Source organism: Octodon degus, unplaced genomic scaffold, assembly GCF_000260255.1.
Source record: "Octodon degus isolate 3935 unplaced genomic scaffold, OctDeg1.0 scaffold00005, whole genome shotgun sequence".
Taxonomy (NCBI): domain Eukaryota; kingdom Metazoa; phylum Chordata; class Mammalia; order Rodentia; family Octodontidae; genus Octodon; species Octodon degus.
In genome coordinates, this window is record NW_004524581.1 from 14380079 (window position 1) to 14402505 (window position 22427).

The 22427-nt window shown below is 41.7% G+C and overlaps 1 protein-coding gene across 5 annotated transcripts in view; it reads left to right on the plus strand.

Moving 5' to 3' along the window:
• Positions 1–22427, plus strand: part of Samd8 (sterile alpha motif domain containing 8) — a 94626-nt gene that overhangs the window by 60842 nt on the left and 11357 nt on the right. For all 5 annotated transcript variants that reach the window (XM_004624040.3, XM_004624039.2, XM_023718862.1 and 2 more), the window contains 2 exons: positions 11700–11795; positions 14670–14787. In XM_004624040.3, coding sequence (XP_004624097.1) covers positions 11700–11795; positions 14670–14787 — 214 coding nt within the window. The remainder of the gene's footprint in view (positions 1–11699; positions 11796–14669; positions 14788–22427) is intronic.

Here is a 22427-nt window from a genome sequence, read left to right on the forward strand (position 1 = left end):
TATATATATATATGACATTTCTGGAAAAATTAAGAAAATTTAAATATAAACTGCATATTAAAGGAAGGTACTAAATCATGTCACAGTTTCCTGGGTGTAATACAGTAGTATATTGGTTTATAGAAAGGATATCTTTGTTCCTAGAGAGAGATGTTAAAAGTATTCAGGTGAAAAATATCATAATGTCTATAACTTATTCTGGTAGAGTTCAGTCTCCCCCAGAGAGTGTATGCATATGAGGGTATGTGTAGAAATAAAAATAGAGCGAAGGTAGCAGATGTTAATTATTGTAAAAAGCTGAGGGGTTCAGGTGAGTATAAAGTACTTATTACAACTTTTTTTCAGTAGGATCAGAATTTTTCAAAATAAAAGAATTGGTGAAAGAAACGATAAGAGAAAGAGAATGAAAGCAGAATAAATAGCTAGGGATGATGGTATATGTCTACAATTCTGGCACTAGGGAGGCTAAGAATCACTACAAGGTCAAAACTGCCTGAAGAACATAGTAGACCCTGTCTCAAAAGAAAAAAAGAAGGCTGGCGATATAGCTCAGCAGACTAGATGCCTTCTTAGGCAAGCACAGGGACTAGGGTTCAAACCCTGGCACCACATGTGCTGGCCCCACCCCTAGGTGCACTGAGCCAGCAACTAAGTCTGTATGTGGTAGCATGCCTGTAATCCCTACGCCAGGGAAGCTGAAAGCAGAAGGATCACTATGAGTCGAAGCTGCGTAGTGAGACCCTGTGCTAAATACATTTTTTAAAAAAGGGCCAGCAAGATAGCTCAGCCAACTAAAGCTCCTGCTTAGGCAAATTTAGGCAAGGGCAGGTGTTGTGGGCGTAGTGGAGCACACCTGTAATCCCAGCCTCCTGATCACCGTGAGTGTGAGCAACCAAATGAAGGAAGGAAGGAAGGGATGGATGGATGGATGAATGGATGGATGGATGGATGGATGGATGGATGGATGGATGGATGGATGGATGGATAGATAGATAGATAGATAGATAGATAGATAGATAGATAGATAGATAGATATTAGAGACAGTTTGTCTCAGTTACTCTTCTCTTGTTGCTGGGAAAAATACCCAACACCCAAAATGAAGGAAGGAAAGGTTTATTTAGCTCACAGTTAATGGAGGTTTCAGTTCATACTTGGCTTGCTCCAAGACAGACTGGCATGTGGCAGAGGGCCGCAGTTCACAGTGGCAGAAGGCAGCAAAACTGCAAGAGCAAAATGGAAGAGTAACAGCAACAATGGCTATAGAGAGCAAGTCTGTCTCCCTTAAATTGCATTCAGGCTGTCTGCCACAGGCTGTGTGTAGCACTCACACCCATAGTCCCAGTGGATCTTGAGTTAATCACAAACTGTAGAATTGTGCCTCAATGACTGCATGAGGCTTTGTGTGGACAGATACAAACCATAACGCAAATCTTTCCTATAGGGCAAGTTTTCCTGTAAGGGCTACAGACGAGTGGAGTTGTAGCTTGGCACAGAGCGGGGAAGATACGTGATCAGGAAATGCGACCATGTGTTCATAGGGGCATCTGGTAGGGTCCTGTTAAGTTGCCTGGTCAGGATTAAGATTTGCAATCTTCCTACCCCCGTCTCCCAAGTACTGAGATTACAGGCATAAGCCTCTACACCTGCTTATAAAAGGAGGGGGTTAGTTTTGGATGCTTTGGATGTGCTGTACCATGGCGTGTTTGTTGTACTGATGGTAGGAGCCATGCAGTTGGAGGGAGAGATTAGTGATGTTGGTGGTAAGAGAGGGTAAGGTTGGAGGCCTGTCCCATGTGTAGATAAAAAGGAATGAGACCTGATGGGTGGGTGGAAGAATTAATCCTTTCAGAGAAGACACAAACTATGAAAACAGCCAAGTGCAGTGTAGATGCCTATAATTCTAGCCCTCAGAGAGGCTGCTCTAGGAAGATTGCAAGATTGAGCCCAGCCTAGGCAACTTTGTGTTTTAGCCTTGTTTCAAAGTACAAATAAAGGGCTGGTGAGATGGCTCAGTGGTCTAAAGCACCTACTTAGAACAAGTAAAGCACAGGGACCACGGTTCAATCCCCCAGCACCACATGCCAACCAGCCCCGCCCCCTGGTGGGCTGAGCTGGCCACACACACATACACACAAAAATAAATAAATAAAAAATTAAGAAAAAAAACAAAGTACAAATAAAAAATAAAGCAGGAGTTGTAGCTCTTGTGAAGGCCCTGACGTCAGTCCCAAGGGCATAGGGGAAGGGGTAGGGGTGGAGTGGAAACAGGTCAAAGGATTCTATGGTAAAGCACAAGGAAGTGTTGTCTTGGTTGCTTTCATTTTCTCTGTGTACAGAGAGTAAGACTGGAAAGAAGAATGAAGGTTTGAGGAGAAAAGATGGGATAGAACGGTCACCTAAAGGAGGAGGAATGCAAGCAGATTTGGCCTGTGTGAGGTTGGCAGTCACACTGGCATTGTTTTTACCAGCCTCTTGAAAACAGATGCAGATGTACAGTAGGTGGGAACTTGGTTCAGCAAGGTTGGGACTTTGCCAAGTGTTTCCTGTAAGAGGCCAGAGAGTAATGACAGCGGGAGGCTGTAGGCACAGCTGGGGAGGTGGCGAGGTATGATGGATAGGCAAAGAAGAGAAGAGCAAAGTTGGCACTGAAGTTGGGATGTAGAAGGGATAGGCTAGAAAGAGGCATGTAGTGGAGGACTTTTTAAAAAATTAGCAACAAAGGTTGTATTACATAGAGTCTGGAGTGTAGTTCAGTGGTAGAGCACATTCTTGGCTCACTCAGAGATCTGGATTCAATTCTTTTTTTTTTTTTTTAAATATTTATTTTTATTTATTACATTTATTTATTGTGTGTGTGTGTGGCCAGCTCAGCCCACCAGGGGGCGGGTCTGGCTGGCATGTGGTGCTGGGGATCGAACCGCGGTCCCTGTGCTTTGCCAAGCTTGTTTCAAGTAGGTGCTTTAGACCACTGAGCCATCTCTCCAGCCCCTGGATTCAATTCTAAGCATACAAAACCAAAGGAAAATTTATTGTATCCCTCAGCCGTAGTTGTTTAGGCAGCTAGGATTCTTAAAGTTATGAGGAGTAATCTTGGAAGTAGCAAGGCTTAGGGACAAGTGTGAGTTGAGTTGTTGCAGTAGGGTAAAGGATGAAAGATCATGGGGTGGAAAGAAGTGGAAATAGAAGTGGGCAAGAACACACATCATAACAATCAGCACGACTGATCCAGAAGCTAAAATCTGCAAGAAAAGAAAAAAACGATGCTGAGCCTTATGTCTGTAATAAGATGTAAAAGAGAGAAAAGGTCTCGTAGAGCAATGAAGATGTAAAAAATGTGCAATTCAAGCTAGGTATAGTGGTGCATACTTGTAATCCCAGCCAGCACTTAGGAGGCTGAGGCAGGAGGGTTGCAAATTTGATCCCAGCCTGAACAACTTAATGGCTGGGGATCTATAGCCCAGTGCAAAGGCCCTAAGTTCAATCCTCAAGACTGAAAAAGGGAGAGATAGAGATAAGGAGGGTGGGTAGCTGATAACTATAGTACTTTACTAGTAAAGAGGTAAAACAGAAAACTACCAAAAAAGCAAACTAGGGGCTGGGGAGATGGCTCAGTGGAATAAGTGCTTCCCTGGCAAGCATAAGGACCTGAGTTCAATCCCCGGTTCTGCCCCCCCCCCAAAGAAAAAACCCCCCCCCAAAAAAAAAAAAGCAAACTAGTTACTCTTCTCTTGTTGCTGGGACAACATAAATGATGAAAGAATCACATTGGTCTGGGCCTTCACTGCCCTGCATTTTCCAGTGATACCTTAGGTTGTTACTGTGTGCAGTGTAATCCTCAGCTATGACTTCAATTTACCAAAGAATTAAGTGCTACCCAGAAAAACGTGAAGACACATATAAACCATTTTTGAAATTCTTTTTTCATTTTCTTTAAACAGTGTTTTACTATTTTGCAAACTGGCCTTGAATTTGTAGCAGTCTTCCTGCTTCAGCCTTGCAAGTACAGGAATTACAGGTGTGAGCCACCACACCTGGCTGTAAAAAATATTTTTTAAAGTGTCAAAGTACATGAGAGACTGAATTCTCACTTGACAGATTTCTTCATGAAACTCTAGGGCAGTGACAAGGGAAGAAACCCCAGAATCCCATGAGGTGGAAACAGTGATACTAGTGGAGTGGTAGTTTGGAAAGGAAGCCAAGTAACCACTCTGAGATTGGCTGTGCAGCTCTGCAGTGTCCAAGAGGCAAGTCTGCTTGTGGCAGAGCTCCAGAAACCGTCAGAAAGCAGGAGGCACTGAGCTTCCGTCAAGGCGGGTACACCCATGAGCTATATGCGGAAGAGTTGGTTAACAGTCTTAAGAGGCTAACAGGCCTGCTGCGCTCCAAGAGAAGCCTGGTAGAATGTTCTCGAGGGCAGTTGCGTATGAGGCACCATGGACCATCTTTTCAAGGGGACTAACACAGGCTAGTGAGTGCCTGTACATTCTCCCTGAGGCTTCCAGCTCCCTTCCTTAAGTAAACAGACTTGGGACCCGTCCCTTTCCCAGCTCCTGTCCTCCAACCACAGGAATAGATTCTTCATGGAAAACCAACACAAGGAAAAAGGCTTGCAGGTAACTGCAGCCAGGTGATATCCTTATCTAGCCAGCCAGACCTCTGCCTAACCACTCTGCTGGGAAACCCACAGTTTGACAAAGCTTAGTTCATACACTGATTACACAGAACAACTAGTTATGTTTTCTAGTACTTCATTGTGTATGTTCTGTGAAGAATAACCAGACACCAGGGTACAAAGTCACCACATAAAAATCAGTGGCATTCCTGTACACTGATAATGAAGCTACCAAGAAAGAAATTAGGAAAAGAATACCATTCAGGAGAGCATCAAGAAAAATTATTAACTTAGTTATTAACCTAACAAAGAAGTGAAAGCCCTCTATAACAAAAACCATAAAACCCTAAAAATAGAGATTGAAGCAGATACCAGAAAATGGAAAAGTATCCCCTTTCCTAGATAATTATTGTTGTTTTGTGTAATTCAGGAAGGCCTTGAACTCACACTGTACTCCAGGCTGGCCACAAACTCATGGCAATCCTCCTGCCTCAGCTTCCTGAGTATTGGGGTTATAGGCATGTGCTACCACTCCTGGCTGGATATGGTCAAAATGGTCATACTTTCAAAACTGATATATAGATTTAATGCAATCAAATCAAAATTTAATCCATTTAAAATACTAATAATGGGCCAGACAGATAGCTCAGCAGTGTAAGCACCTGCCTGGCAAGCTCAAGGACGTGGGTTTGATTCCCAGTACTGCATGCAGAGCCAGCTCTGCCCTGGGCATGCTTAACTGCCCACTGAGACTGGGCATGGGGGCATACCCTGTAATCCCAGCTCTGGGGAGGCTAAAACAGGAGGATCACTATGAGTCTGAGCTATGTAGTGAGACCCTGTACCAAATACATATTTTTTTTTAAATACCAATAATATTCCTCACAGAAATAGAGAAAACAATCTTAAAATTCTTCAGGAATCAGAAGAAACCCAGAATTACAAAAATAGTTCTGAGCAACAAGAGCAAATGGAACATCATAATTCAGATTTCAAGGTACATTATGAAGCTATAGTAGTAAAAACAACATGGAATTGACACAAAAACAGACAGGAGGATCAGTGGGACAGAATAGAGGATACAAAAACAACCCCCTCTGATCCTTGACAGGAGGCCAGAAACGCACATTGGCAGAAGGTTGGCCTGTTGGTGCTGGGAAAAAGCTTTAGCAAAGGAAACAACTAACAAAGGGGAGAGGCAGCGTATAGAATGGGGGAAAAATTGCCAAACGGAAAACTAATACAGTGCCTAAATATGTGAAGAACTCAAAAATTAGACCCCCCCCCAAAAAAAAAAAATTAAACCCAGTCCAAATAAGGGCAACTGAAATGTATAGATACTTCTAAGGAGAGGTACAAATGGCCAATAAATACATGAAAAGATGTTGAACATCTCTGGCCATTAGAAAAAAAATAATAATAATACAGCATTGAGATTTCACAAGGGGCCGGGGAGATGGCTCAGTGGAATAAGCAATTCCCTGGCAAGTGCAAGCGCCTGAGTTCAGTCCCCGGTTCCACCAAAGAGAGAGAGAGAGAGAGAGAGAGAGAGAGAGAGAGAGAGAGAGAGAGAGGAAGAGCATCTTACTGTGGAAAGAATGGTTATCATTGAGAAATCAGATTACATGCTGGCAAGGCTATGTGGAAAAAAGAACCCTTCATTGTTAGTAGGAATGTAAACTACAAGAGTCATTGTGGAAATCAGTATGATGATTATCAAAAAAACTCAAGCTAGAAATCCCATTGAACCTAGCTCCTCTCTTCCTAGATGTCTTCCCAGAAGAGTTATTACAGTGATATATGCATATCTCATCACATTACGGAGCTATATACGTGGTCATGTTTAGAGTAGCCTAGCTTGTAATAGATAAATCTTGAAAGTCATTTATAAGTCCATCAATAGATAAATGGACAAAGAAAACATGATATTTATATACAGTGGAGTTCTACTGAGCCATAAAGGATAGTTTTCAATCATTTTTAGGAAAATAGATACTCCTTGAGACTGTACGTTAAGTGAAATAAAATACACAAGCTTAATGTTGCATGTTTTCACTTATATGAGAATCCCAATCTATAAATAAAAAGCAAAATAAAAGATAGCTAATAGAAAAACAGAAAGACAAATCTTTTCCAAATGGGAAAGGGATGTGGAGATGGAGAGGGGATGTAAAAAGGATTAAGATACATACATGTACCAACTAGAGGGGCCGGAGAGATGGTTCAGTAGAATAAGCGCTTCCCTGGCAAGCACAAAGGCCTGAGTTTAATCCCGGGCTCCACCAAAAAGCAAGCCCAAAACATATACCAACTAGCCATGTGAAATATCATTATGCACTTCAAACATGTATTGTAGGGAGCTGCGTGTAGCCGCGCCCTAGGATGGCGCCGGTTTCCGCCTTCCACCCTCTCAGGGGGTGAGTGCTCTTGGAGTAAACAACTCCATATATGGCCAAGGCTTGGGCTAATGCATTGCTTCCGCATACCTGGACCAATGGACAGTACATACGTGGCACCCCATGATTGGAAGCCCTAAGACTTATAAGCTAAGAGCAGGGGCCTCGGGAGAGAGAAGAGAAATGTAACAGGGCAATAAAAGGCTGCGCAGACACAACCAGTGGTTGCGTCTTCCTTGCTGGCAAGGCTGCGCGCGACAATGTATGAGGAAACCAGGTGTGGTGGCACGCACCTATATTCCCAGCATTTGGGAGGCTGAGGCAGGAGGATTGTTGTGAATTTTAATCTAGTCTGGGCTACATAAGAGTTTGAGGCTAGCCTGCACTGCATAACAAGACCCTGTCTGCAATAAATAAATAAAAATCCATTCCTATTCTCAGACATAAGAGATACTACATTGTATGAGACAGTAATAAAAGAATGAAAATTCGGGGGGGAGCTTTCAGTAATGTTATGCTTTGTATCTGTCCCCTCAAAGCCTCATGCAGTCATTGAGGTGCAGTTCTACAGTTGGTGATTAACTCATGATCCACTGGGATTATGGGTGTGAATAGTACTCCTAGCCTGGGGCGAACAGCCTAAATGCAGTTTAAGGGAGACAGACTTCCTCTCTGCAGCCATTGTTGCTGTTGCTCCTACCTTGGCTCTCTTGTTCTTAGCCGCTGCCATGAAAGGTTGCTCTCTGCCATGTGCCGCTCTGCCTTGGAGCCAGCTGAGTATGGACTACAACCTCCAGTAACTGTGATCGAAATGAACCTCTGCTTCCTTCACTTTGGGTGTCTGGTATTTGTCCCAGCAATGACCGAAGAGTAACTGAGACAAGAAAATAATAATTTAGGGGCCGGGGAGATGGCTCAGTAGAATAAGCTTCCCTGGCAAGCACAAGGGTCTGAGTTCAATCCCCAGCTCCGCCAAAAAAAGAAAAGAAAAGAGAAAAAAAAGAATATTTTAAAAAGCAGTTTAAAATCCATTTAAGTAATTAGGACATAAATTTGACAAAACTGCCTAGTCCAGAGATGAAAATGATGAAAAATAGAAGAGAAAAAGTAAAGTCAGTCCACCTGGCCCCACAAACAACAAAGAGAATCCCAGAAAGGTCACATAACAAAATGAAGGGGAGGGGCTGGGGAGATAGCTTGGTGGTCTAAGTGCCTGCCTGGCAAGCGCAAGGACCCAGGTTTGATTCCTGGAACCCTGGGTGTGCCCTGCTGGCCAGAGAAACCAGGTGTGGCACATGCCTGTTTTCCCAGCACTGGGGAGGCTGAGACAGGAGGATTACTGAGTCCAAGCTGCTGAGCCCTTGTACCAAATAAATAAAGGATTTTTAAAAAGAAAGAAAATGAAAGGGAAGGAAGGGGCTGGGGATAGAGCTCAGTGGCACAGTGCCTGCCTGGCAAGTGTGAGGTGTGAGTTCACTTCCCAGTACCACAAAAAGAGGGAGGAGGGCAGAAGGAGAGTTTTGGTACTTTTTTTTGGCTTCTGGTGGGGGAGAACATTCAGTATAGATAGAACACCCTGACAGCTTCTGAAGAGACGCAACAGGTAGCATACAACAAATGGAAATCCATAAAACCTCAAGCTTAGTGACACCAGAAACGAGACAGTAGAGTGTTCTTTCTTTTTGAGGCAGGGTCTCACTATGTAATACAGGCTGGCCTTGAATTCATGGCAATCCTCCTACATCAGTCTCCCAAGTGCTGGAATTAGAGACGTGCTACAAGGGACACTGAGGGCAAGTAACAGCCAATCTGAAATTCTCAATCCTGGCAGACATCAACTGGATATAAAGCTATAAACCAAGGATATGTAGAAACTCCCAAGTCTCAAAACATTACTTTCCCTGTCTCACACCAATTATAATTGCTAAAATGAAAACTCCCGACCACACCTTGTCCTGATGAGGATTCCAAACAACAGGTGATCTCTTACATTGCTAGTAGAAATGTGAATTGGTACAACTCCTTTAGTTTAAGAAGTTAAGCATACACTAATATAGAGCCTAACAGTTCTACTCATAGATATATACCCAAGAGAGATGCAAAGGCATCCAAGCAAAACCTGCATGTAGTCTTTATTCATAGTCCCCAAATGATGGAGATAATCCCAAGTATCCCTCAGCCAGTAAGTGGAGGAGTTCTGTGTACAAGAACCTAAGAGAACCTTGCCTGCATTGTGCTGAGTAGCAGATACAGAAGTATGGGGCAAGTGCAGTATGGCTCCATTCTGCAGAAGGCAGCCTTGCAGGGACAGAAATCAGGCCAGGACTGGAGGTGTGGGAGAAGATTACTCGAGGGACACAAGGGAAGGAACCTCTGCGGTGATGAAAATGTTCCATATCTTATGTTGTGGTGGGGGTTACTTTATCTGTCCAAACTTGCTGAACTGTGCAGCTAGAAGGAGAATTTTACTGTGTGTAACTTTGGTAAACTAAACAGTAAGCTGGGAAAAAGGACAACATGGGATTTATGAAATAAATTTTTTTGGGGTGGGGGCTGGCTCCAAATGCCTTCAGGGCAGGTTTGGCTGGCTTGAGTCCTGGGGATCGAACCACAGCAACCTGAGCCTGACAGCTTTGTTTAAGGAGCCACTTAAATAACTGAGCTAAAGGGCAGGCCCCCTATGAAACAAATTTTAATGTTAACAAAGAAAAATCTCCAAAGTGTGGGTTAATTTTATTCTAAGAAATAGCCATACATACAGCTGAAAATGCAACTATTCTATATTGAAATAAGAAAACAGAAGTCAAAGGTTTCCCCCCAAGAAAGATTCAGTTTGATACCATAATTTGTAGATGAATTGATAAGTATACAGAAAATGGCAAACTTAAAAAAAAATTACTGGTTGTGATGATTTTTAAGAAGTTATACAAGGAAAGAATTTCATCATGGTTCTTTGCTGACTCTACTGTAAATATTTATAAATTTTATATTAACTAAAAGCCCTAAAGTATTTTAAACAAGATTATAAAATACTAAGAGCATGAGAGACTGTGCATATATGGGCTAGAGTGTGTGACTAAAAGATTACCAGATGAGACTGCTAGAAGATTGAAAATGACTGCTTTGGGTAACAGGAATTAGGTTGAGTTTAGCCAGGCAAGGTGACACATGCCTGTAATCCCAGTACTTGGGATGTTGAAGAACTAGGTCACTCAGTGAGATGCTATCTCAGGATAAGAAACAAAAAGGCCTGGGGATGTCACTCAATGTGATGGTCCTGGGTCCAATCTCCAGCCTGCAGAAAAAAAGGAAGAAAGGAAAGGGTATAATGCATGGATATGGACTGGAGACTCATTTTGTCATAAACATTATAAACTTCGTTTTTCTTTTTGTCTTTTTAAAAAGATCACTTATCTGTTTTGTACAGGGTCTTGCTATGCAGCTCAGACTTGTAGTGATCCTCCTGTCTCAGCCTCCCCAGAGCTGGGATTACAGGTGTGCGCCACCATGCCCTGTTTCGGTGGCTAACATGTCACTAGGGGTTCTGGAGCTGGCATGGCATGTGGTACCTGGGATCAAACTCAGATCCTTGCACTTAGCAGGCGTGCACTTAGACTGCCTGAGCTATCTCCTTTATGTCTTTTTGAGACAGGGTCTCACTATGCATTTCAGACTGGCCTTGACCTCAGTGTGATCCTCCTGCCTCAGTCTCCTGAGTGCTAGGATTACAGGCAAGTGCTACCATATTGTGGCCTTAATATTGTTTCTTTTGGACTTTGTATTTTCTTTTCTAAAAAATATCTTTATTTTCTTAGTTATAACATTAACATATGATATACAGTATAAAGGTTGTTAGTTGAAATGTACAAAGCAAAAGTAAAGCCATCAATAATATTACTACTGGATTTATTTGAAGTATTTCCTCCTTTTTTTCCCCTCCCCACTTCTTCCTTCCTGATCCCCACGCCTTTTCTTTCCTCCTCTTCTTATACGTTTTTGGCCTTTTGCCCCATTTTTTGTGGGAGGTCCTTTGTCCAGATCTGCTGTGCTTTATGGTAGCAGAGAAATCTTACTTCTTTACAGAGAACCATACTGGGAATTGTAAGGATCAGTGTGACCAAGACCACCAGCCTTTTATAAAGGCAACATGGCCTGAAATTTATTGTGAGTGGGTGCAGGCCGACAGAAAGGGAGAAGGCCATCTGTACGGAGCACAGAGAAGTGGAATATTTTATAGGGCTTGACAAAAGGCTAGAGACATTAACATTGGCCAGAAGGATCTTAGTAAACCTTGGTAGTCAGAGTTCTGGATGTTTCGTACCTCAGTGAGCAGAGTCCTTGAGGCATCCGTTGTGAATGCTTGGGTGTCTTTCAATGTTCCAATGCTTGCAAGAGTCCATGCTCCATCTTTCTGGGTTTGCGGAGGACACCGGTGGTGAGCAGAGAACAGTGCCTCTGCTGGCAGACAGGCTGGGTAGTGGGAGAGTCAGGTCCAGTCATGCTTACAGGGATCATAGACAGCAAACAACTTCTGAGAAACAGGATGGTTTATGAAACAGATTTTCTCCCTCGAATCTCCACATATCATCCCCAGAGTAGGAAAAGTTATAAAACAATTTATAAGTTATTATGAGATAAATCTCTTATAAAGAGTAGCATCTACTTCAGTTCAGAATTTTTTCTGTTGCAGTGTTCCCAGAATCCCATGGGCCTTCGCCATGACGGAAGTGTGTGGTGTGATCCTGTGCTACATTTGGCTCCTGGTTCTTCTTCTTCACAAGCACAGGTACCTCAGTTACAAGATTAAAAAACTCCAAGTATCATGACTCTTGTCAGGTCCCCTAGTTGTGACCCCTGCCCTTGGATTTCTCTGTTATAGTAATTTTCTTGTGTGGTCAGTGTGATATAAATATTAGCAAAGGAAAAGGTTTGGCGTTAGAGCAACAACAACAACAACAAAAAAATCAACCTAAAACGTGACCTACCTATTTAGTAATATTCTGAGATACCAGAGTAGAGGATGATTAACCATGGGGCAAGCCTTGTCAGTCTGGACTTGTTTGTTATTTTTTTTTTTAAGAAACAAACTGGAAGTATCATTTTCTACAGGATAGAAACTCCTCCAAGAATAGTGTTTGATCAGATGTTTGGATAGAAGTTGGGAGGGTAATTTGATACTGTGCCCGTCTAGTTAGTGTGCTTTACTTCAGATGGTGTAGGAAGTTGCTAAATAGGGAAAGTGCTTCTTTGCACCGAGAAATATGAAAGGGTAGAATTTTTTCAATTAAAGAAGGGCCACAGAGGAGAAGCGTCTTTATGGGAAAACTACTTGATTGAAATTAAAAAATGAGGTGAGGCCTTGAGAGAAAAAAATTTAAAGAACTACAGAATTTGTGGTTATTGCCATCTATTGCTTTTTTAACTCTGGAGAGGAATAAGGGCTTTTACTGTAATTTTTAGTCCCGTCTCTGTACCAGGAAGTGCTGAGGTAACCACATGATGGGTTTTGTGTCTTACGCTGAAGCTATTTTAGTGCTTCCCATGTGAAAAGAAAAGGTTGATGATGACTATTCTTGTCATACTGTGAGACCATTTTGTCTTATTTTATAGCAATATTTTAAATTCTGGATTGCTTAAAATCAGATGTGGTTTGAAAACATGTCTTACTGCTCCCTTCCAGTTAGCTTTGTTGCACAAGACCCCGTGGATTATTAAAACCTTCATTTTAGCAAAACATAGTAGGGACCAGTTAAATACAAGTGGTAATGTATACTTAGTCAAAGAAACTGTTTCTCAAAGTGTGGCCTTTGCATCCCTTTTCTTAGAATCATTTGGAGGTTTGTTAGAGTGCAGGTGCCAAGCTCAAGCCTGGAGTTCTGCTCACTGATATTTGAAGTAAGCACACCTCTGTGGTCGGTGCTTGTTTTTGAGGGAAATGGCGAGATAGCTCAGTACTCTAAAGCACCTTCTTAGGCAAGCTTAGGCAGGTTTAGGGAACCGCAGTTCTATCCCTGCACCACAGGCTGCACTGAGCCAGTCCAGGGAGAGGGAAAGGGAGGGGCAGAGACAGAGAGACAGAATTTGTAAGGCAAAAGTCTCTGTCCTCAAGAATCTTTTTTATTTTTTTATTTTTTTGTCTTTGTTAGACAGGGTCTTGCTATGCAGCTCAGAGTGGCAGTAAGCTCATTTCATAGCCTAGGCTTTTCTCCAACTTCAAGATTCTCCTGCCTCAGCCTCCCTGAGTGCTACCACACCCACCCGGCCATCGTCCTCAAGAATCTTTGTCTGGATTTAGGACATTTAAATAAACAATATAATAATATAAATGAATGCCACTGTGCAGTTCATGGTTATTTAAATTATAATAGTTATTCTAAATTTTTGTTTCATATATACCTAATTTAAAGCAGTATTTTTAAAAATAATTTAATATTTTAGAACTTTAGAAAAAGAGTATTAGTTACTGTCATTAACCAGTTTGGTGGTTTTTTTTGTTTGACTTTTTGATATAGGGTTTCACTATGCAATTCAGGCTGGCCTTGAATTTACTTTATAGCCCAGGCTGGCCTTGAACTCTCAGAGATCCTTGTGTTTCAGCCTCCTGAGTGCTGGAATTATAAGTGTGAGCCCCCATACCCAGCTAACCAATTTTTTTTTGAAACACCCAGCTAACCAATTTTTATTTAAAAAGCAAAAATAAATAAGTTAATTAGGGCTGGTGAGATGGCTCAGTGGTCTAAGGCACCTACTTAGAACAAGCTAAGCTAAGCAAAACACAGGGACCTTGGTTCAATCCCCCAGCACCACATGCCAGCCAGCCCTGCCCCCTGCTGGGCTGAGCTGGCCACACACACACTAAATAAATAAATAATAAATAAATAAATAAATCTTTAAAAAAAAAAAAAAAGTTAATTATTTAAATAGTGGTCAGGGAGATAGCTCAGCACATAAGTGCCTGCCTGGCAAGCGTAAGGTCCCATGTTCGATCCCAGTACCACCAAAAAAACAAAAAACTTTACTCTTGGGTGATTAACCTTATCCATATAATTCTGAGCCATGAACAGTTTATGAGGAATAAGGCTAAGTTTACAGGTATTATTTACATGTTAAATAACTCTCCTAGTTGTATTTTATCACTGATGTTTTTAGAATCTGACTTATGTATGGATTATGTAGCATAGCAGACAGTAACCACATATGGTGATTGAAATTTAAATTAAGCCAGGCGTGGTAGCGCACATCTGTAATCCCAGCACTCGGGAGAGTGAGGCAGGACCTGGGCTACAAAATGAGCTCAACGCCAACCTGAACTGCATAGAGAGACTCTGTTTCAAAAAGACAAAAGAAAAAGAAATTTAAATTAATGTTAAAAATAAATTTTAAATTTAGTTCCTCATTACGTAGCCTCATTTCAAGTGTTTGAAAGCCACATGCAGGTAGCATCTTGGACAGAAGTTGTAGAACATTTCAATCCCTGCAGGACTTTGCTGATTGGGTGATGCCTTAGGATGGTATCTAAGATTCCCACATTCTTCCAAAGTCTAGCAGTTTTTCTGCTTGCTTTCCCTTTAGGTAGATGTTTGATGCCTGGTTTTTTTTTTTTTTTTTTTTTTTTAGTGTTTTCTTCTGATCCTGTCCTCTTTGGTTGCTCCATTCACAGGTCAATCCTTCTGCGAAGGCTCTGTAGTCTGATGGGCACTGTCTTCTTGCTTCGCTGCTTTACCATGTTTGTGACCTCCCTCTCCGTGCCAGGACAGCACCTGCAGTGCACTGGAAAGGTAGCCTGCTGCCTTCTGTACCACCCTCTCTTCCTTTTGCTTCTGTTTAGTTAATAGCACACTATATGCAGTAGGCTAAGATTTTGCCTTTATGTAAAAGTGAGATGTGTTTCGTGGTGTTTGTAATACCTAAAATAAGCCTCTAGAAATAATTCAGTAGTAGTAGTGTTTCTTAAGACAGGCTCTTGTCTCATTTCTAATCACCAGTACACACTCTGGTGTAGAGCTATAGTTTTCCAACTATAGAAAACAATATTTTTTTCAGTAGTTATCTATCCTCCACTATTTTTCCTTCCCACAGTCCTTGGCATCTTTATATCCTCATCTGTTGTGGTCTGGTGTCTGCCTTGCTCTCGTCACCCCTTTTTAAGAATCCCCCACAGGGCTGGCGAGATAGCTCAGTGGACTAAGTGCCTGCTTAGGCAAGTGCAGGAACCAGGGTTTGATCCCTGGCACCATATGCTGTGCTGGCCCTGCCCCCAGGTGCGCTGAGCCAGCCGAGTACAGGTATGGTAGCACACACCTATAATCCTAGCACTGGGGAGGCTGCAAACAGGAGGATCACTAGGAGTCCGAGCCGTGTAGTAAGACCCTGTACCAAATACATTAAAAAAAAAAAGAATCTCCCATAAAGTGTAGCACCCAGAAGGCTGTACCTTTTCTGGGTTATACAAAATAATGATGGATTTTTTTTGTTTTTGTTTTTGTTTTATACTTTGTAGCGTACTATTTTGGTAATCAGTAGATGTGTCTTTTCTGGTTAAACTGATAAAGGAGAAAAATTACGCTGATAGGAACAAAAAAAGTTATGAAGTACTTTTTCAAAAAATGTTTTGAGAGCCAGGCATTGTGGTGCAAACCTGTAATCTCAGCACTTGAGAGGCTGAGGCAGGAGGATCACAGTAAAGTTTGAGGCCAGTGAAGCTACATAGTGAGACCCTGTCTCCAAAACAAATTGTTTTGGGGCAGGGAGATAGCTCAGTAGAATAAGTGCTTGCTTGGCAAGCACAGGATCCTAAATTCAATCCCTGGTGACACACACACACACACACACACACACACACAATTGTTTTGAGACTTTAAAAAAAATCACCTATTCTTGACATATAAGATTGATTGTTGCAGTTGATTAAATGTGACAAAAGAATTTGTGATCCTACTTTTTAAGCCTTCATGTGTTGATTCTCTGTTTCCAAATATTTAAATATATATATTCACACTTGTGTTGTTAATGTTGCTTATAAAACAAAATTAGGTGCTAGCTCCTGTTCTATAGTATAAATAGCTGACATAACTAGAGAAGATTAAGCAGCCAAAGGAGATCAAGAGCTAAAAATGTTACCCTTGAGCTGAAGGGTAATTAACCTCCAGATAGCAGGAACTTGTAGACCAAACAGTAAGAAAAGGGAGCTGGTTATTATGACTTAAGATTTACTACAAAGGAGATACTTAAAAGGCAAAAGCTGTGGGGTTTATTTGGTTGGTTGGTTGGTTGGTTGGTTGTGGGTTTTTTTGTATTTTAGTACAGGGTCTGACTACACAGATTGGACTCAGTGATCCTCCTGTTTTCAGCCTCCTAAGCACTGGGATTATAGGGGTGCGAAACAAGGCCCAGTCTGTCGGGGTCTCAGCTTGCCCCGGGGGTGAGGCAGGCACAGTATGCTGGGGATCGAACCCTCACCCCTGTGTCTTGGCATTTTTTTATTGTTAGCAAAGAAGAAAATATTTTTTTGCTAATTATAAATTATATAATCTTATTGTAAAATTTTAAAAAATCAGATTATGTTAATACTGTTGCTGCAGTTGAAGAGCAAAAGCTTGAGTTGGACTCAGTAGACTTGGCCTGACCAGCTGACCCGAAGTACCAGTCAGGAAACGACAGTGGCAGGGCAGGGAAGGAGCTGGGATCAATGTGGCCATGCTAGGAACCTCAGCTGGCAGCTCAAGCTCTGTCTTTGAGGGGCTGAGAAAAACTTCAGAGTTTAATAGGAAAGGAAGCAAAGGTAAGCATTAGGACTGGCATGGATGGCATCATAGGTAATCCCAGTCAGGGCGTGGTCTGGTTATCAGATTGGTATCTCGGGACTCGTTCTGCAAGGTTCTTGGAGATGCCTCATCCCTAGTAGTCATGAGATGACAGTGTGTTGGTTCCTGGAATGAGGTAATTTCTCCTACTTGGTGGGGGAGGGCTTGACCTCATCATGAGATGCTCTGTAAGGCGCTGCTTTTCTTGGAATCCAAAGTGACTTCATGTTTAGAACAATAACTGGAGACTTTTAAGAACTGGCCATTGTAGCCAGGTGTGGTGGCACATGCCTGGAATCTCATCACTTGGGAGGCTGAAGCAGGAGAATCTCAGAGTTTGAGGCAGCGTGGGCTCCATAGTGAGTTCAAATCCAGCCTGAACTGCATAGTAAGACATTGTCCCCATAAAAGAAAAAGAGGAGGAGGAGGAACTGGGCATAATATAAGTTGACAATTATATTTCTCTCAAAATCATGAAAATAATTTACTCTTGTCATTGTGTCTTCAGTCTTGAAGGGGGTTGAGACAGACTAGGTTAGTGATGATGAGCCTTTAAGAGACCAGCTGCCTAAATTATAGCCAAAACCCACTTATTTACTGCAGAGTGCCAGCACGCAATTAAACCTGAACATCCAGTGTTTGGTTGTTGGGGTAACTTGGCTCTCGTGCCAGGAGAGTTTATGCATGCCGTAGGTTTGCCACCCCTGGGCTGGTTAAATTCAGGGCTAACAAACATGTACTACAGAAACTCCTTCAATGTGTAACATGTCTTTGTGAGAACCTGAACAGGGTTCTAAAACAAAGTTTTAAGATAAGTGGTGGGGCTGGCGAGATGGCTCAGTGGAATAAGTGCTTCCCTGGCAAGTGCACGGGCCTAAGTTCAATCCCTGGTTCCACCAAAAAAAAAAAAAAAAAACAAAAAGAATCTGGATGAAATATTCAACATTAATTATAGGGGCCAGGGAGATGGCTCAGTGGAATAAGCATTTCCCTGGCTAGCGCAAGGGCCTGAGTTCAATCCTTGGTTTCTCAAAAAAAAAAAAAAAAAAAAGATAATAAGTATTACAGGTGAAAAAAAGAAGAATGGACACAGAGATGCCAAGCTCATCCTGCCTTTAGTTACTGGTAGGTGCCCAGCACATAGTTCCCTGTTACAACACCATTTCTTACTTGCTGTTTTTTTTTGTTTTTTGAGACAGACTTGCCGTGTAGTTCAGGTTGGCCTTGAATTCACTGTGTAGCCCAAGGTGGCCTCTAACTTGTGGTGATCCTCCTGCCTCAACCTCCCAAGTGCTAGGATTACAGACATGGGCCACCAGGCCCAGCTACAGCACCATTTCTAAGCAGAATTATATATTCACAGAATGAAAGGATTTTGTGGCAGATGCTATTCTTTATCTTTGTGTGTGTGTGTGTGTGTGTGTGTGTGCGCGCGCGCGTGCGCGCGCCCGCCCGCCCAGCTCAGCCCACCCTGGGGGCAGGGCTGGCGTGGCATGTGGTGCCAGGGATTGAACCGTGGTTCCTGCACATTTGCCTAACTTGTCTAAACAGGTTCTTAAGACTGCTGAGCTATCTCGCTGGTCCTGTTTATCCTTTTTTATTTAATGTTTTTTACTTTGTTGATAAAATATGTAACTATATTCATCTTTTTAACAGTTGCATGATATTCAGTTGTGTGTTTTTTTCAGTCCCCAAATGTTGTACATTTTAGTTGTTTCCAAGTTTTATTATTTAGGGGCTGGCAAGATAGCTCAGTGTTCTAAAGCGCCTGCTTAGGCAGGCATAGGGGACCACATTCAATCCCTGGCACCACATGCCACACCAGGCCTGCCCTCAGGGTGGGCTGAGTGAGCCAAAAAAAAAAGAAAAAATTCAAATTTTATTATTTATAAACAATGCTAGATATGTGTGTTTGTACTTTTTCTTTTTTCTTTCTTTTTTTTTTTTTGGTATTTTTTAGGGAAGGGTCTACAGGGTGTTGGATGTTCAGGGTCTCACTACTAGAGCAGACTCGTAGTGATCCTTCTATTTACAGCCTCCCAAGTGCTGGGATTACAGGCGTGCCACCAGGCCCATTCTCAGTCTGCCTCAGTGTGCCCTGGGGGTGGGGCCGGCCAGGGCGGGGCAGGCAGGCAGGCCTGGGGATCGAACTCCTGGCCCCTGTGTCTGCCTAAGCAGGTATTTTTAATCCACTGAGCTGTTTGGCCAGCCCTTTTTTCTTTTTTTATTAGTATATATTTGTGATACATAATACATTCATTTTTGAGGAGTCTGTGTATATACATAGTGCAACTTAGTCCTTTTTAATTTATGTTCTCTTCTCCCTTTTTCTTTTCCCTCCATCTCTAGATTCCCTTCCCATCTGAAAATTGTGTACCTCCTTGTTGCCTATTATCTTTTATTTTGCTCTTTAAATTATTTATACTTTGGGTTTTTCAAGTAAAAGAAACCATGTAATGTTTCACCTTCTGCGTCTGATTTATTTCACTTAGTATAGGCGCTTCCCTTTTATTGTTTGCAAATGACTCTGATTGATCCTTCTCATGGCTGAGTAGGACTCCATTATATATATATATACCATTTTGTAAAATACGTTCTTCTGTTGGTGGACATATATGTCATTTCCAAAACCTAGCTGTTGTGAATTTGCTGCTGTAAACATAGATATGTGCATATCCCTGTACTCTAGTGCTTCCACTGTCATTTTACTCTAGGGACAGTTTTATTTCTTTGCTGATACCTTCTGGAATCCATTGATTGTTCATTAATATATTGTTTAATCTCAATGTGTTCATGCAGTTTCTTTTTTTCTTTCTTTCTTTTTTTTTTTTGTATGTTTAGTGCAGGGTCTACAAGGTCTCACTACACAGATCAGACTCATGATGATCCTCCTGCTTTCAGCCTCCCAAGTGCTGGGATTACAGGCACATGCCATCATGCGCAGTCTCAATCACCATCTCAGTGTGCCCCAGGGGCGGGGCTGCAGGGCATGCCAGGGGTCGAACCGTGGTTGCTGTGCCTCATGTAATGTCTGTGGTTTCTTTCGCTATTGATTTCTGTGATGGTCCAAATATATGCTGTTGATTATTCTAATTCTTATATTTATTTAGGCATGTTGTCTGGCTTAAGATATGATCTTTTTTGAAAAAGTTCTGTGTGCCACCGAATCAGCTTTTTCTTTTTCTTTTTTTCTTTCTTTTTTTTTTTTGGTACTGGAAATCAAACTCAGGACCTTGTGCTTGCCAGGTCACTGAGCTATCTCCCCGGCCTCTGTGTGTCACTGAGAAAAATGTATATTCTGTTGTTAAATGAAATGCTCTGTAGATCTTTGTTAAGTTCACTTGTTCAATGTTATGGCTTAACTCTGGTCTTTGTGTTAATCTTTTTTGGCTGATCTATCTAATTGAGAGTGGGATGTAGAAGTGTGATTTTGGGGGGATCTGTCCTTACATGTCTGTCCAGCAGTGTTTGCTTCTTAAAGATGGCACACTGGCATTTGGTACATACATGTTTATAATTGTTCTCTCCTCTCCTTTGTTGAATTGTTCCTTTGCCACTGTGTAGTGCCCCTCTTTGTCACTTCTGAATTCTGCTGTGTCTGAGCATAAGACAGATACTCCTGCTCACTTTTGTGCTCCAGTTGCATGGCGCATCATTTTCCATTCTGCCTTTAGCTCTGCTCTTCCTTTTGGATTAGGTGTGTCAGCTGTAAACAGTATGTAGCTGTGTCATGTTTTTTGATCCAATCTACCAGTTTCTTTTTTTGACTGAGGACTTAAGACCCTGGACATTCAGAGTTGGTAAGGTGCTTATTAAATCTTATCCTTGTGTTAGTTTTCCAGTACTGATTTCTTTGTTTTGTTTTATTTTGTTTTTCCTGTTGTTTAACTACTTTCCCCACTAGATGTATACTTTCCTTTGGCCTCTTTGGTTACTGGTGGCCTCCCTGTCTCTATCTAGAATTCCCTTGAGCTGTAATGCTTATTTAAAAATTAATGTATTTCTTTAACATTTATCATGGAAAGTTTTACTTAGTTCTGAAAGTTGATTTTGTAGGATATAGAAATCTGAGCGGGCATTTGTTTTCTTTTAGGGCTTCAAACACTTTGCTTCACTCTTCTGTTGGCCTTTAATGTTTGTGCTGAGAAAACACTGCACCTTGATAGGCTCACCCTTGTAGGTAACTTGCAGCTTTTCTCTAACAGCTTTGGGTAGTCTTGCCTTTTGTTGAATTTCTGGAATTTTCATTATGCTGTGTCATGGAAAAATTCTTTTCTGGTTGTGGTTATTTGGGGTTCTGTGTGCCTGTTTCACTTGAATATTGAATTATTTCCTTAGAGTTGGAAGTTTTCTGCTATGATATCAGCATTTTTTTTTTTTTAACCTTTGAAGTCGTCTTCTAATTCTTCCTTTATTCCAGTAATTTTGGACTCTTGAGAAAGTTGGTTTCTTTTGGGTTGTGGCTGTTGGATATAGCTTGTATACTGTCTTGTCATTTTTACGGTATCATTGAAATACAGTCTACTGTTCCACCTTGTCATGTGTTTCTGATGTTCTGTCCTCATATTGGTTGAATCTGATAACTGTTTTTTACTGAATTTTTCAAATCTTGTATTTCTACTTACTTTTTTTTCCTTTTCTTTTTCTTTTTTCCATTTATTTATTTGGTACAGGGTCTCACTACACAGCTCGGACTCGTAGTGATCCTCCTCTTTCCAACTGCCCCAGCGCTGGGATTGCAGGCGTGCGCCACCACACCTGAACTCAGTCACCAGCTCAGCATGCCCCGGGGGCGGGGCCTGCATGCTGTGCGGACACAAGCAGGCGCTTCAGTCCATTGAGCTAGCTCACTGGACTGCTTTCTTTTCATAATTTCTGATTCTTTACTAAACTGGTTATTTATGTCTGATATTATCTTGTTATTGTTTTGTTTTGTTTTTTTCTTAAAGCTTCTCAAGCTTTTTAGTAGTAAAATCCTTTTATATGTTTAATAAAATTTGCTTTTTAACTTTTTTAGGGGGAGGGCACCAGGAGCAGACTTGAGCACAAGGTAGTTGAGCACTGAGCTACATCCCCGGCCAGAATTCTCTTTAAGTTCACTAAAATTTTATGAAATTGCTTGTGTATCTGTCCTTTTCAAATATTTTTAACCATGTGACTTTTGAGTTCTTTGCTTGTGTTTTCCACTACTTCAGTATCTATGAGACTTAGTGTTTGAGGAGCTAAGGGGTTTGAGAAGCATTTTATTGCCTTCCTTATATTTCTAGTATTTTTGTGCTGCAGGTTGAAGATGGGGATAGAAAAACTGTGCCTACAAGTAGGCCTCTTCTGTTATAATCTGTCTCCCTGTGATTTGTCCTGTGTCTAGCTTTGTTCTGGTTTTTAGACACCTTCAGCCTACACAGTGTGATATTTCAGTGTCTTCTTGAAACTTACTCTCCACTACCACAGAGAGAGCAGAAAACCAACTGCAGTAAATGTTTTTTTTTTGTTTGTATTTATTTTTATTTTTTTGGCAGTACCAGGGATTGAACTTGGGCCTTTGCACTTGCCAGGGAAGCGGTTATTCCACTGAGCCATCTCCCTAGCAGTAAATGTTTTTTTTTTCATGGCTG